This window comes from Salvia splendens, chromosome 5 (genome assembly GCF_004379255.2).
Source record: "Salvia splendens isolate huo1 chromosome 5, SspV2, whole genome shotgun sequence".
In the NCBI taxonomy this organism is placed as follows: domain Eukaryota; kingdom Viridiplantae; phylum Streptophyta; class Magnoliopsida; order Lamiales; family Lamiaceae; genus Salvia; species Salvia splendens.
In genome coordinates this window covers 37,856,776-37,873,122 of record NC_056036.1, presented here as the reverse complement: position 1 = coordinate 37,873,122, position 16,347 = coordinate 37,856,776, and the positions used below count along the sequence as shown (strand labels likewise).

Sequence of the window (16,347 nt, the reverse complement as noted above, 5' to 3'; positions counted from 1 at the left end):
TTGCGAATAGGAAAAGGAAAGGTGATTCCCTATCTCCTAATTAGGTGGCATTGATTAAAGCTGGCGATTGAAAACCAGGAAACCCCTGTTTTTGCAGTCAAGCCTAAAAACAGGGGAATCATGGTAAAGTAATCCTCACTCTTCAATTGGACATTTTGCTCACCCAATTTTGTTAAACATAGTAGTTGTTTGCGATTGAACAGGGAGGTGATAAGGAAGAGAACCGAGGTCCGCCGTGGCTGAAGCCTCTGCTGAAGGAGCAGTTCTTCGTCCAATGCAAATTCCACGCGGATTCCCCATTTCTTCTGAAATTGGAGTTGGAAATTTGAAGGAGAAGTTGAAGTTGAATTTAGTTTCCAAAAATGGCCTTGTTAATTACTTTTTTATTTAAAACATGTAAAAATAGCTAAGTCATAGGATTAATTTGGAGTATTAAGATGTATAGGATTGAGTAGCCTATAGATCTCCTTTGCCAAGTAGTTTAAGGCCATCCGCAATGGGCGGACGATGGCACGCCCGATGGCGCGCATCGTCCGCGCCATCGATCGTCCGCGCCCATTGCGGATACGGACGATAGGTCGCGGACGATCGTCGCGGCCGATACTAAGGGCGCGGAGGATGGCGCGCCCGATGCCTATCGTCCGCGCCATCGTCCTCCCCATTGTGGCGTACACGGACGATAGGTCGCGGACGATGGCACGCGGTTTGGTTTTCTATTTAAAGAGCGTTTGTCATTCATTTGTGCATACCTCTACATATTCTCTCTCACAAATCCAACCAATATGAATCCCGGCGACGACACCAATAGTTCTAGTTCCTCTGATGAGTCCAGTAATAGCATAGATATAGCATTAAATGCAGTCGTTGAAACGGCGATGACGCATTGCTATGCGTTGATGCAGCGCCAGGCGGCAGCGGCAGCGGCCTCTGAGCAAGTCCATAGACCTATTCGACATAGGTCGTATATCCGACGCGACCACGCGGAAGCTCACACACGTCTGGTTGAAGACTACTTTGCCGATCAACCGCGATGGGGCCCGGCTGTTTTTCGGCGCCGATTTAGAATGTCGCGGTACCTGTTTCTCAGCATTGTTCGGACATTGTCTTCACGTGATGAATTCTTCACGTTTCGGGAGGACGGCATCGGCAAACCCGGCCTTACACCATTGCAAAAGTGCACGGTTGCACTCCGTCAGTTGGCCTATGGCACCACGGCGGACCTTTTCGACGAGTACCTCCACTGCGGGGATTCTACAGGCCGCGATTGTCTGAAGCGCTTTTGCCGGGGGATAGTAGAGGCTTATGGCGACACATATTTGCGCAAGCCGACTGCCACTGATTGCCAGGGTCTGATGCAGATGCACGAGACGGCGCACGGGTTTCCTGGGATGCTCGGGAGCATCGACTGTATGCACTGGCAGTGGAAGAATTGTCCGACGGCGTGGAGAGGCCAGTTCACAAGTGGATACAAGGGCAGCCACCCGACGATGGTCCTCGAAGCCGTCGCTGACCATCGGCTATGGATCTGGCATGCTTACTTCGGCGTAGCCGGGTCGAACAACGACATTAACGTCCTCAACTCGTCCACCCTCTTCACCGATCAATGTAATGGCAACGGCCCGGCCATCGAGTTCACTGCCAACAGACGCCAATACCATATGGGGTACTACTTGGCCGATGGCATCTATCCACGGTGGCCTGTTTTTGTGAAGACGGTTAGCTGCCCAATTGGTGAGAAGAGGGTTTTATTTGCGCAAAAGCAGGAGTCGGCGAGGAAGGATGTCGAGCGGACATTCGGCGTGCTCCAATCACGGTGGGCAATTGTGAAAGGGCCGGCTCGTTTCTGGTTCAAGGATGTCATCGCCGATGTCATATATGCGTGCATAATCATGCACAACATGATAGTCGAGAATGAAGGCGGAAGCATCACCGATTGGAATGAAGATGATCGTGCATCTAGTTTGGCCGGCGCGTCGACCGAGCCACCCGATAGAGGGTTACCGTTAGGCTTCAACGAGGTTCTATCTAGACAGGCCTCAATGCGCAACCAACAGGATCATGCGCAGCTCATGAACGACATGATCGAAGAAGTGTGGGCTCGCAACCGCCGTTGTTGAGTTCGCGTTTTTTTAATTCGCATTGTAATGTATTAATTTTTATTCAATGAAATGAAGTTTTTGAAATTCGTATTTTAATGTATTAATTTTGTTAAATTCGTATGAGTTTTGTAATAAATATTAAAAAAATGATGATGTGGCGCGCCATAGGGCGCGCCTTAGGGCGCGTCTTAGGGCGCCCCACTGCAGGTGAGGAGGTAGGAGGATAAAACTGCTGACGTGGCGCGCCATAGGGCGCGCCTTAGGGCGCGCCTTAGGGCGCCCCATTGCTAATGCCCTAACTTTTGCAAGTTCTACAGGCTTCCATTCTCCTCTCCTCTTTTCTTTTTCTTCTTCCTCGTCCATATACACAAAGTCACAGACAGTGAGACACACGCACTAATATCTCTGGGGCAGCGATGACTGGGTACTGGTCCAGCGCCAGCCAAGCCCCCGCTGGAGCGGCGGCTTGGCATGCGCTAGGTCCGTCCCTGCTACCTACTAACTAACCCTTCAAATATGGAGTATATATCTCCAAGTATTTTTCTTATGATCTTCCAAATATATAGTATCTACAAATATTTTTCTTAAATTCTGTGTCATTTTACTAATATATACTACTCCCTCCATTTTTAAAAATAGCAACTATTTCTATTTTGGGTCGTTCCTTAAAAATAGAAACTTTAGAATCTTTTAATTTTAGAACATGGACCCCACAATCCACTAACTCTACTTTCACTACTTTTCTTCTTCCTCTCGCTTACTTTACTCATTTTTCTTTTCATCCCTCTTACTTTACCAATTATTCTCACTTATTTACCAATTGTGCATTAAAATCCATGTCGTTTCAAATGTTTCTATTTTTTTTAATACGGAGGGAGTACTCTAAAAGTATTACTCATACTTTTTCACCCACTTTCTTTACAATTCTTAATACTCAAACTTGGTCAACTTCTGATATTTAATGGCAGACGAATAAAGTAATTTTATCTATTTTAGAGTTGTATTGATTATCTAGTATACATTTGTTCTATTGTTAAGGATATATTATTGGTAAACTTCTTGGTTTTATTATTATCTCCTTGGTGAATGGTGATAGTGGATTTGTAGATAGATGACTCTCGTGGTTTAATTTTATCTCTTAATGTTGGAGAGAGTTTTCAACGTAAAATCTTGATATTGCTATCTTTCTTCTTGTTTTTCATTATTATCACCTTAATTCGTCTACATTGGATGCAAGTAAATTGTGCTCCTAACATATTCTTGCAAATTGATAGATGTTTGTTTATCCATTGTGGTTAGAATTATATCGGTCCCTCCCAACACCTTGTAACATTTGAAGCGTTTGATCCTATAAATTTTTATACTAAAATTTCACATTATAACTCAGATTGATTATAAACAACGTAAATAGCAAACCGGAAATTTCATTACAATGCTTTCAGATTTAAGTCAAATAGTATATTTTCTTTTACAACAATAGATAACCACAGTAAATTCGTAACCAAACTTCAAATGACACACCAAATATTTAAGTGGAGAAATTAAAGATGTATTCATCACAAACAAAGAAAACAGACTCCATATATATTGTTACTCCACGCTATTTCTTCAATCAATAGCAAGTATGTCATCTTTGTGATTTCCTCCACACCACCATTTTAAAGACATGAAGAAGTCACATCTATCTGAAGCACACTGAAATCCAAGGGTACCATAAACCTTCCTTTTACAACAGACGCTGCAACGCAACCTATTGGTTAGTTGATGCACGACGGGGTGCGGGTGAAGTTTCCCTAAATCATATCGCTGCCCGAACTTGACGTTCCGATACTCCCCCGACGTTGTGGGCAAGCATTTTGTATGGATGGAAACATCGCATTCTCTGCAGTGATACATCCACCACTTTGGATTCATATTTTCTTCGCAGATTTCGCAGTAGAATTTACTTGGATGGTTGGCGCTAGCATTGTACGTTAGCAGCAACAGGTGCTTATCCCATCTACGGTTACTCACTTGTTTCGGCAGCAGTGCACACTCAGAGTGAAACATGATATGGCAGACATCACATTTGTAGGAGACTCGATCATGTGTAGTCCAATTACATACGCTGCAGGGCCGGATGTAACCCTCTCTCGTCATCTCTTGAGTTTGCAGCTTGAGGTTATGGCGTGGGTGAGCTTCGTGTTTTATGGTGTCGGGCAGAGAAACACACTTTATATCCACTTTGAAGTCGCACTTTGTGCAACCATAAAAGTGCCCATTTGTATAAAATCGACAAATGTTGCAAAAAACAGAGTCGAGTTTGGGAGGAATTTGAAGGGTTAAGATGTGATGAGGTTGTTGGTGGAATGGATGAGAGGGGAGCTCTACCGGTAACTGGAAGCAAGTTAAGTGGAGAAAGTAATTGCATTCACCACAACTTACGTAGTTATTTAACGATGATATTGGTCTGGTGCATCCATCGCATACTAATTTTGATTTTAAGCCACAGTTAAGATCAACATCATCATCATCATCACTATTATCGTTTTCCTCTTGATCATGAAGTGATGGTGAGATTAAACGTAACTGATGCTCGGGATTATGGAGTTTGTATTTACCTTTAACGATCTCATTATCACGAGAGATGACCGGTATTCCTAATTTAGCAACGAAAGGTCCGATGATCTCTTCTGATGCGTCATTTATAGGAAACGCGACAGCATTCTTATCAACATCAGTATTGCTCCTTGAAAAGAAAATACAAATAACTTGAAATTAGATAATTGTAGTCAAATGTTGGAAAATGGAGGATGTTATACTTATACTTACATCATGAGGGCAGATGTTGAGAGGGCGCAATTGATATGGGCAACATATTTGCAAAGCCCACAATGATAGACCCAGTATTTAGGTAGCAACTCCTTGTAACACACTTGACACTCCTCCAAATGGTACTCGATGTATTCAAGTGGGAGACCGTAAGCAAGGGAGAGCAGGTGGTCATGGAGGTGGTGGCGGTCGAGGGTGGCAGGTAAAGCTGCGCAGCTCTCGTTGATGGAATATTGACAAAGGATGCAGAGATAGGAGTTCCCTCGGTGTATGGCTCCACAAGCATCGCACCTTATCCAAGCAGCGCGGCCAGGCCTCCACAGCAGTGTCAGCTCGTGGTGCGGATGGCTCGGGTGTTTGATGCAGCTGCGTTCACTTGAACCCATTACTTCGATGCTCCTCACGCAAACTGGGTGGATATCGAATCTGCATGAGCTATTGGTGCAGCAGTAGCCAAAGTTGATCCCATAGTCACAGACTGTGCAGATACAATATTTTTGCTTTTGAATGAGGGTGTGTTGAGGGTGCAAGGAGAGAGTGATCTCTCGCGGCATTTCTGCACATGCTTCGTGTAAGAGTGGGTAGCTGCAGAGGTGAGTGCATACGTAGATCGCCTCACCGTAGAAGAAGCACCTCAGGCAGCCTTCACATTGGTTTCTTTCAGTGCCATCAAATTTGGTAAGATAGAGTGGATGTTGATGGACGGGATGATCAAGAAGAATAAACTCATTCTCACTCATATTTTCTCTCTTAACAAAATTTGATTTGATTTGATTTGATATGATGAATTAAGATCTCGACCTCTCTATATATTGCATCAAGTTCAAGTGTGATTAGTATGCTACTTGATACTTGTCTTGTTTATAAGTTTTCACTTACCAGCACTTTATTTTATATATGTTCGAATTAACTCCACAAGCTAGAATATTACAAACCTCACATGTGATCGAAGAATATATCCAAAAGAAATTGTTTTTGCCTAAGAATATCTTTAATTATCGCCTTCATGGCTTCATCTATTTTTATAATTTACCAATTATGCCATTTAGGTCGATTAATTTACTATAGTATTTAGTGGAGATCTAGAGTTTCAACCCCCAATTAAAAAAAAATTCAAATGTGGGCAACGAATAAATATTGAAAAGAAACTGTTTTGATTAGCTATAAATTTATGGGCATAACTTAAATAAAATGCAACAATCGTTTTACTTATTTGAACATGATGATTCGATGATCAATGAATATAAGTATATGAATGAAATATATTATCTTCAAAAATCTCCAAGCAGAGCGAATAAGTCTTTTATTTCCATGTATGTGCAGGAAGATGGTTGAGCGCAGAACAAATACAGTTTATATGAATAAAACACAATTCAAGAGAGGATACATATTTGAACATGATGATTCGATGATCACTGCAACAAAAAAACAACTAGATAATCAAACGCGTTTTTCACTGTAGGAACTAGAAGCAAATAAAAAGACATACCAAAGTTATTATAACCTCACTCCTTCCACATATCAGCAAACTCATCGACTTCGAGGGGATTTTCCAGCTCATGCATCTTCTTCCTGGTCTTGGCTTTAACCTTCTTTGCATATTTCCCAGCCTTCTGCCTTTTCTCCATAGAGCGTATCTGGGGACAGTATAGGGAAAGGATAAATTATAAGGTTTCATTCAACAGAACCATGCAATGAATTTTGGCAGAACCATGAAGAAATACTACAAGAACTAACCGTGTTGGGTGAAACGTAGAAAGGATTCTCGTACAATGTTGGGCCGCCAAAGCTCCCACTAAATATCTTGATTGGGTTTAAGCAGAACCTTGGACCAACCTTCACAAGAAATATGTTAACACAAACATTTTGAATGTAAACATTAGGTGTATAGATGTGGTGTATCTTCACAAACCTCAATCAACGTCATATTTTCCAAGTCTCCACGGCCTAACTTTTGTGCTGTACCAGTATGGTCAGTTGATATCTGCTTCACAAAAATGAAGATACTAAGATAAATTCTTCTCATGGAGAAAAACTAATAACCAAGTAGATTTGCTGCACTAACATAGTTGTAGCTAGTCACAGCTAGCCTCTTCAGTGCTCTATGCTTAGCATTTTGATATTATTAAAATCCAATTATTTAACTTAAAGAAACATGACAAACCTGGTAATTACGGAACCATATGTGGTCATCGGCAATTGAGAAGACATATACATGGTCATGGTATGGCTTAGATTTCCTATGATCCTTTGGTATGGCAAATATCTGAATAACAGAAGTACAGAAATTTGAAACCATAAATCAATATATAAAGATGGTAAGACACTCATGAGAGCAAAAAGCAATAAACACATGGAATAGGCAAGATGTTTCAATTATGACATTTCAGGAAACTCTAGTGGTAGAAAATTCAAAGCTCCTTAAAGTAATGAATATACATTGTGTAATTAGACTATTTTCTTAACAATTTGAAAAATACCAACCAAGATAAGCTAAGCTAGTTTTCTGATGCCATGTATAATTCTACATTATCTATTAAAAAGAAAATGAAAAAAACTCATGCATAAACAAGTCGTACCTGAGTAATCATCTCCTTTAAAAGCTTCCAATGAGGGCTTTTATCGAAGTTGGCCGAAAAAGTGAGGATAGGACGCGAACCCTTGAGATGATTTCCAGTAAGTTTCAGTTCCTCCATTGTATGCACTTCAGACATAGACACACAATAAACATAATTTTAACCAATCTAAAAGGCAGAGTAAAGGATTATGGGGCATTGGGAGGGTTGAATGTCTAAAAATCGCAACAACTATAGCTAGCCATACCTGCATTAACCAAAAACTTGACAGAGGGACCATTGGGGCACTTAGCCATCCATAAGTAGAGATCTTTACCTTTCCTGCACTGCAGAGAGCAAGCATTGCTGTTATATAACCATTGATGTTTCTATCAAAAACTATCTCAAGATAAGTTGTGAAACTCATAGTACCTCAAAAAAGAAGCATGACGAGCAGCTCCTGAGCTCGACAAGCTCATTCAGATCTGTGCCTTTGCTCCCCTTGGACTCGACCTTGTTATCTTTCTTACAATGAGGCAATAAATCAACCAAGTTCAACATCAAATGCCGATACCTAAAATCACACATCAACTAATCCAATAAAAAGAGTAATCCAATATAAACATAACACACCGAGCAACTGAATAAACGCCAATGCCTAAAATCCCTCACTAACATTTCCAATAAAAAACAGTAATCAAATATGCAAACATAACACAGGAATAACTGGCCAACTGAATAAACTCCAATATCTAAAATAACCCATTCAAAAATCCAATAAAAAAAGATTAATAAAATAGAAATATAATACTGGCCAGCTGAATAACTGCCTATACCTAAAAGAGAAACCGCACATTCAACATTTCCAATAAAAAGAGCAATCAAATAGAAACATGGTGTGAACTCAATTTGCAGGTCTAACGCCAAAACCTAGCAAGCTCAAATCATCAAATACTACATATAATTATAGGAACTAAACCTGAAACTAATGCGGCGAGAACAAGTAACCAAAACTTTCTCTTTGTTCCGGAAAAAAAGGGTAGAATCATTCTCCTTTACATCTTCAGGACTGGTTTTAAATCCGAAAAGAGTTCTTTCCGGCCTTTCCGGCGCGGTTTCTTCCTTGTTCTCATTCTCTGCCACCTTGGTTTCGCTGTGCTTTCGCTTCTTCGCCATTCCGGCTTAATTGAACTCTGAGAAGTAAGCACAAATATTGCGAAATTTCAGATGCCAAAACCGCTAGAGATTGAAGGAGATGAATGCAACAGAGGTTAAACCCTAAACCCTGTTAGGAAAGAGGGATTTTGCCAATTTGTGCGATGCGAGTTTATGCCTTGGTTTGGGCTTTTTGATGGGCTACAAATTAGTAAAAGAAGCCCGAATTAGTTTTGCACATAATGAAATGCAATTTATTTGGTAAAAACATTTCTCATCACTTAAAAGAAAACTATTGAACTTTAGAAAGACCGATATTTACTGGAATTTCTCGTGCAAGAGAAAATTAGATACAAAGCTTTCATTTTTGGGGATATTTCATGTATCTTGCTCTGAATTATTTTAATATTTTATAAAATCATTACTGATTAAAATAGACGATGATTGGACTTGTAATTATTGTCACATTATTCGAAGTTGTCGGCGGCGGCAGCTACCATAATCGGACTTCTCACTCGGTACTTGCCAGCTTGGTCGATCCAAATCACTGCACCTTCCCTATGTTGAATCCTTATGTCAGCATTGTATTGAATCGTGAGAGAATAGCTAGTGGTCTCGTATTTCTTCTTAAACACCAAAGTTTGAGGCCGAACTACGACTGTTGTGTTCACCGGCGCCTCCACCATAACTCTATATGTGGCCGCATCGCCTACATTTGTCACGCTTCTACGGAACCTCCGAGTTAACGTTCTCCCGATCTCCGCTGCACGAATCAGAGCCACAAACGATGGATAATTGAGGTCCGAGGATGGATTCGAACAATTGTTGCTTGACCTTATGATCGTCTGAGTCTGATTGCGAGTGAAGTTCATGGAACAGACAAGATTCACAAGGTCTTGCAAGGAAGCGCCATAAACAAGGCCCAGGTCAACATGACCCAACCCGATGCCAAACGGTGTGGCGACCGAGCCATCATGTGCCCGAATGGGCTGGTTGGTGTTATCCAGAGGATTGGATGTGGTCATCATAGCGGATTGTATCATTGCGGGGCTCCACTCAGGGTGCGCGGCTTTAAGAACCGCCACGACCCCTGAGATATGCGGGCCCGCCAGGAGGTTGTAGTCGGTTGCGAGGTCGATATTTCTACCGATACTTGCAGCCATAAGCTGAGGATGAAAGGCTGCTAAGATCAATACTCCCGGCGCCATCAAGTCGGGCTTCAGGATGCCCTCGTAGTTTAGCCCCCGGGCATCTCGACGAGTCACTTGAGAGAGCTGGCGCGGCTCTTGGCTCTTTCCCGAGAATGGTTTGTTTGAAATCGATGCTCGAGTCGGGGTGGCGCTGCTCAGCGCGTAATCCGCCACTTGTCATCCTTGCACAGCCGTGATCACGACTCCAGGGTGAGGAAACGCGTTGAATCGAAAAATGGATGTGTCTTCCGTTATCACTATAGCCGCTTTCACATTGGAATCGGATAAGAGTACCCACGACCGTGCTCTTGCCAACGAGCACGGTTGTGGGCCTGGCGCCACTATTCCTGTCTGCTCTTAGGCAAGAGTACAACACCCACAGTTGTGCTCTTCCGCAAGGACGAACACAATTCATTTTAAATAAAAACATTTCCATAACATTAAAATTCATTAAAAAACTGAAATAATATTACAAATTACAAATAAAATAAAAAAAGACATAATTAAATCCTAAAAAAATAAAAATTACATAATTATAATCCTAAAAATTAAAAATTACATAATTAAAATACTAAAAATTAAAAATTACATAATTAAAGCTAAAAATATCCACGTGGAAGACTACTCATCCGGCGGCACTAAACCCCAATTGTTTTGGAGGCCCAATATCATGGTCTCGTGCGATTGAAGTTGCGAGGGGGTCATAGTTGACCTATCGGTCATATTGAGTTGGGCCAAAAGGGTCCACAACGAGTTGGTGGGGATGATCGCCTTGACCAGACATTGTTATGTTGTATGTGTGGAAGAAATAGAGATGAGAGAATGTAGATGAGAATGAAAATGAGATAATGTAGATGAGAATGGAAATGAGAGAATGTGGTGTGAATTTTTGGGTGTCAAAGTGGCGATATTTATAGATGAAAATGTGTATTTTTGGGGGAAAAAATAAAAAATAAATAAAAAGTGGTAGAAAACGGTAAAAAACGGATATATTTTTTGGGAAGTGGAAAAATATTTTTTTTATTTTTAATCATTTTTTTTAATTAAAAACTGATTTTTTAAAAAAAAATCAAAGGCAACGGCTATGCCGTTGCCCAATCGCAGCACGTCACGTCACTTGCTCACTGGCACGGACGTGCTCGATGCATCGAGCTGCGTTATGCCAACGGCGCGAGCGCAGCGGCGGACGAACTCTTCCGTGCCTCTGGCACGGATGGACGCCGTCCGTCCACCGTTGCAGATGCTCTAAGTCTTCCATAACGGGATCGAAATCTGTGTCTCCGACGGTGATGTTGCAGACAATGATGCTACTTTCCGGTGCCTCCGCTAGCTCAGCGGCAGCGCAACCGAAAAAGCTCTGGTTGTACACGAGAAGCAGGTTCCGGACTATCGCCCTAGCCGGAAATGTGGTCCATCTGGTGATCGTTTTCCCATTCCTATAGTCAAATTTCCGGCGAACCAACGATCAACGGTGCCCGATGCAATGATCACCGCCCAGGGGATTCCCGATCGGATCGTCCGAGAACCCTGGCCTCGATTTCCAGCCGATGTACAAATCATGATTCCCTTCTCCCTTGCTCCGAAGCTAGCTATTGAAAGAGGGCTCTCATACAAATTAATTTCTAGAACACCCAAAGAAATGGAAAGTATATCGACTCCATCCGCCACAGCCTGGTCCATCGCTGCGAGTACATCCGACGAGACTCTGCTGCCGCCCTTGTACACAGCCAGCCTGGCCCGCGGTCCCAGGGGCATACCCTAAGAAGGAGGCGCCCTCCACGAAGTTTCCAGCTGCAATGGAGGAGACGTGGCTGCCGTGGCCGTCGTCGTCCCTTGCAGTGTCGGGCACCTCAAAGGTGCCCGACACTTTCCAGCCTTGATTGAAGTATCTAGCTCCGATGATTTTGTTGTTGCATAGCGACGAATTGAATCCTACACCGCCGTCGCAGATTCCCTTCCATTTAGCAGGGACTTGAGTGGTTATCCCGCGATCGCTGAAGCTGGGGCTCTCGGGCAAGATTCCGGAGTCGATAGTGGCCAGAGACCGGATGCTGAGTTGAGGGAGAGAAAGTCAGGGGTGTGGGTGGTGTCCAGGGTGACAGCGGAGTCGGGGTAAGCCGACACCAATCCTGGGGAGTGCTTTAGTGATTGGAGCTCAGGTTGGGAGATGGAGACGCTGAATCCATGGAAAGCGTGGTCGTTTCCATGTGAGGTAGATTTGAGAGGAGAGCAATACCAAAAATGGTTTGGGCATGGAGGTTTTATCCATGTGGACAATGTAGGTGGATTTTTTATGTGATAAAGCTGCATTAGCCAAGAAAAAGCATAGCAGCAGCAGCAGAAACAGAGCCATTGTTGCAGTATGAAGCTCCATTCGGAATGTGATTAGTATATCTGTCAAACTGAAATACTAGTGTGTGCTATTGAACTAAAATAAGATATAAATATGATCTTTTATAATAGTAGCCTATCCAATTCCAAACCCCAACTTGGCAATGGCAGGGCTGGCTGGCGGCTTTTTATTTTTCTTCTTTTTGCTCAGTTATTATGTATCTGCTACACATAACAAATAGCCATAAGAATTACTCGCTTTTGGCACTAGAATTATGGAAGTGTTATCTAGTGAGTTAAGTAAAATTAAGAAAAAATGAGATAGGCTTGTGAATGTGATCTTTAAAATAGTAGTAGCCTATCCAGACACCCACTTGGCAGGGCAGGCTTATTATCTAAATGGAATTTAAAGTCGATGGACCCATGCCTTTCCTTTCAGAGAGAATTTTTTTCAAATTATGACAAATTGTGGTGGAACTGTTTGGTATTTATTGAGGCCAGCATCGAGAAGCCGCCTCTGACCTTAATAAATCAACTAGTACTTTTTTTTACCAGCTCGATCATTTTAGAGTTTACAACTTTCAAACCAATGAATATGGAGTGGGATGTGAATTACGTAGTACACGTAAGTGGTTGGGTGTTTTGTAAAAATAAATAGTAAAAACTTGGGATTTGATTACTGGTGTATAAGATGGTCAAATTGTGATGCCTTGATATTCAAAATCATTACAACATATAGTAACGTATTACTCTCTTAGGCCTACTGCTAATCCGCTATTGTGTGATATCAAAATAAAATCATCAAAGTAATGAAATATTTTTATTTCAAGTTATACTCAAACAGCTCAGCCAAAATGATCAGATGATGCACAGACCATTATCGGGTATCTCACTCTATATTTGCCAGTTTTATCTCTCCAAATCACTGCGTCTTTTATATTTTGAATCTCTATATCGGCCTCATATCGAATTGTATGAAAATACTTCTTTGTTTCATTTTTTTTGCGAAACGCCACAGTTTGAGGTCGAACTATGGTAAGTGATGGAATCAGAAATTGAAATAAATCAATGAAATTTAACAAAATAATAATAGTATTGTTTAATCCAGCATATAATTTTATTAAAAATTATATTGAAGTAGGAGAGATAGATTAAAAATGGATTGAAATGTTGTTAGCGTACAGTGGGGCAATTTGCCCAAATGAATGTAGTACTACTAATTTTGTAAAATACTATACCAAAATGAAAAGAAAAATATTACTACTACTGTTATGAAACATAGAGTGTATACAATGACATGTTAAGATGCTACAATCATAAATTTGTTTTTCAAAATTTCCTAACTAATATACTACATGTAATGTAATGTAATGGTCATAATTGTTAAACATATAAATTCAAATATTCTGTTACACTCTTGGATATTGACACGTGGCAATATTGTGATTTAAGATTTATATAAGAAAAATATATATTCTAAAATTTGAGAATCATGAATATTTTATGTAATTGGTAATGACACATAAGGTTATCTTATGTTCATATCAGTTGTAATTCTATAAATTTAATTTATTTTATATCTATAGCAAATCACATTAATTCGTAATAAAACTTCAAATTACATATTGGATATTATACAAGAAAGATGGATATAACACAAAGCAGAGGGAAAAATACTAGTATCATGCAATTCTTATTACAAGCGGTTGAAGTATGGAATGTTCCACATCCATGTATCCTCAATTAACTTCGTCATTTTAACCACAGCGGTTTGGACACATGAAGAAGTCACATTTGTGTGAAACACACTGAAATCCACGAGTACCATGTACCTTTCTTTTTCCACAGATGCTGCAACGCAACCTATTGGTTAGTTAATGCGCGCGCGACATGGTGGTGGTGAAGTGCCCGTACATTATATCGCTGTCCAAACTTGAAGTTCCGATACTTGCCCGACGTTGTTGGCAAGCACATGGGATGGATGGAAACATCACATTCTGAACAATGATACATCCAGCTTCTGGGATTCATCTCTTCTTCACAGACTTCGCAGTAGAAGCTACTAGGGTGGTTAATGCTAGCATTGAACGTTAGCGGCAACAAGTGCTTATCCCATCTACGATTACTCACTTGTGGCGGCAACATGGCACAGTAAGAATGCAATCTGATTTGGCAGACATCACAGTGGTAGTAGGCTTGAGCAAATGTATCACCGCCACACGCGCTGCAGTTGTGAAAAGAGCTATACGTCATCGTTATCTCTGGAGCGACCAAGTTGAGATGATGGCGTGGGTGAGCTATGTAGAAATCATGGTAATAAATATGCCCGGTCAATGGATTTTGACCACATAATAAATGTGACGAGACATTTAATTTTGTGAAATTAAATGACATAGCGTCGATCTACATTTTACGTAGATAAATGTAGTATATTCACTTTCTCAAATCCGATTTCCGGTGAGTGAGAAATAGTGGATTAAAGTTGGGCATAATTAGCTTTTAATTAAAGCTTGGAGTTGGAGCTTAGGGAATAATTAACTAGTGTTAATTATCCCACATTGGAGGATTAACACATCTTTTAATGTGTATAAATTAAGTGACTTTATGTTACTTAATAATTATAGTGGATCAAGATGGGTGAAAGAGCCCACATGCGCGCACACGCGCGCGCCGCCGCCCGCCCGCCCGAGTCCGTGCACGTTGATTTATAATTTTTACTACAGATGGTTTTCTTCCGGATCATGCAATGATGATGAGATTAGGCGTAACAGATGGTTTCACTACAGAAATCTATCTATTAAGGACGCAATCATTTGCGTTGGAGTATTTGAAAAGTTACTAAATTTTAAGACGCAAAGAAAAAGCGTTGTTGAAAGTTAATATATCTAAGACGCAAAAAAGAAAGCATTGTTAAACATTTCATATTTAAGACGCATATAAAAAAGCGTTGTTAAAGGTTTCCACATCTAAGACACTACCGCTAAAAGTGTCTCTAATTTTAAAAGCAAATTACAAAATACGAATTAAGTAAATATTAGTACGAATTAATTTTAACTAGGAGTAGTAGTATAATTTTTTATTAGTCAAATCAGAAATAAAATCTGCTCCTCTTCACGCTACTTTTTATAGCTCTTCGATTCTCCGTTGCAGAAAAAAATTGGTTCAATTCAAAGTTTATGTTCTTCGATTTCAATTGTAGATAAAAATTGGTTCAATTTCACAACTCTTCACGTCGTCTTCTTGTTCTTCGATTTCAATTGTAGATTGAATTCGGTTCAATTCAGAGTTTTTGTTCTTCGATTTCAATTGTACAAATAAATTGGTTCAATTTCGCAACTCTTCACGCCTTCTTCTTGTTCTTCGATTTTCCATTGCATACGGAAATTTGTTCAATTCAGAGTTTTCGCAACCATTCATGGCCCCTTGTAGTTTCCACGAATCAGATGCATTTGTAAGGTAATTGGTTTGTGCGTGCGAAAATTTGGTTGCAATAATTCTGATAGGAAAATGCCTGTTGCAGGAGATTTTAGGGTTTATGCACCTCTAAGTTCCTGGTTTTTTCTTTTTTTATTTTATATTACATTTAACATTCCTCAAGTGTACTGAACTTTTTTTTTATTCCACCTTTGGGAGAGATCCTTTTAATGAAACGCATGACGGAGATGAGTCTTTCATAGAGACGCATGAAGGACATGCGTCGTTAAAATTTTAACTTTTTTTCTTTATTTTTTTAAAGACGCATAAGCGTCATGCGTCACCGGCAAAGACGCATAAGCATCATGCATCTTTAACTTTTTTATTTTTATTTTTATTTTTTATTTTATTTTATTTTTATTTTTATTTTTATTTTTATTTTCCCCATTTTAGCCATTTCCTTCACATGTATATCCATTTTCCTTGGGAAACGTGCAGAAAAAAACAAAGAGCATTTCTTCCTTGTCATCTTTCCTCCAAAAACATGGCTTTTGGAAATGTGAGGTAGCCAATCACCTTCAAAATTGGGTAAATTTGTCAAAACTGCATCTACCTAACATTTATTGGTTAGATTTGTTATGCTTTTAAAGTTTTTAGTTGTTTAAGTTATGCGTCTGCACTCTTCAAAGCCATATTTTTGGAGGAAAGATGACAAGGAAGAAACGCTCTTTATTTTTTTATGCACGTTTCTCAAGGAAAAATGGATATACATGTGAAGGAAATGGCTAAACT

General features: G+C 40.3%; 2 protein-coding genes and 1 pseudogene across 3 annotated transcripts; all 3 read right to left on the bottom strand.

The window, feature by feature from the left end:
• Window positions 1–3,503: 3,503 nt before the first annotated feature.
• On the bottom strand, window positions 3,504–6,069 carry LOC121802358. Its single transcript, XM_042202021.1, has 2 exons — window positions 4,911–6,069; window positions 3,504–4,827 (listed from the first exon to the last, which is right to left on the bottom strand). Exons 1-2 carry the CDS (start codon window positions 5,648–5,650, stop codon window positions 3,708–3,710), a joined length of 1,860 nt encoding a protein of 619 aa, XP_042057955.1. The 5' UTR covers window positions 5,651–6,069; the 3' UTR covers window positions 3,504–3,707.
• A 127-nt stretch (window positions 6,070–6,196) lies between these two features.
• On the bottom strand, window positions 6,197–8,786 carry LOC121802359 (ribosome biogenesis protein BRX1 homolog 1-like). 2 transcript variants are annotated; one of them, XM_042202024.1, is made up of 9 exons: window positions 8,445–8,786; window positions 7,898–8,039; window positions 7,734–7,812; window positions 7,490–7,614; window positions 7,075–7,176; window positions 6,823–6,894; window positions 6,648–6,746; window positions 6,400–6,547; window positions 6,197–6,325 (listed from the first exon to the last, which is right to left on the bottom strand). In XM_042202024.1, the coding sequence occupies exons 1-8, from the start codon at window positions 8,639–8,641 to the stop codon at window positions 6,416–6,418; spliced, it is 948 nt and encodes a 315-aa protein (XP_042057958.1). In that variant the 5' UTR covers window positions 8,642–8,786; the 3' UTR covers window positions 6,197–6,325; window positions 6,400–6,415. The 2 variants fall into 2 exon arrangements, with proteins under 2 accessions (XP_042057958.1, XP_042057957.1); XM_042202023.1 differs by having other exon boundaries at window positions 6,197–6,547.
• A 301-nt stretch (window positions 8,787–9,087) lies between these two features.
• LOC121804244 lies at window positions 9,088–12,184 on the bottom strand (annotated as a pseudogene).
• Window positions 12,185–16,347: the final 4,163 nt, after the last annotated feature.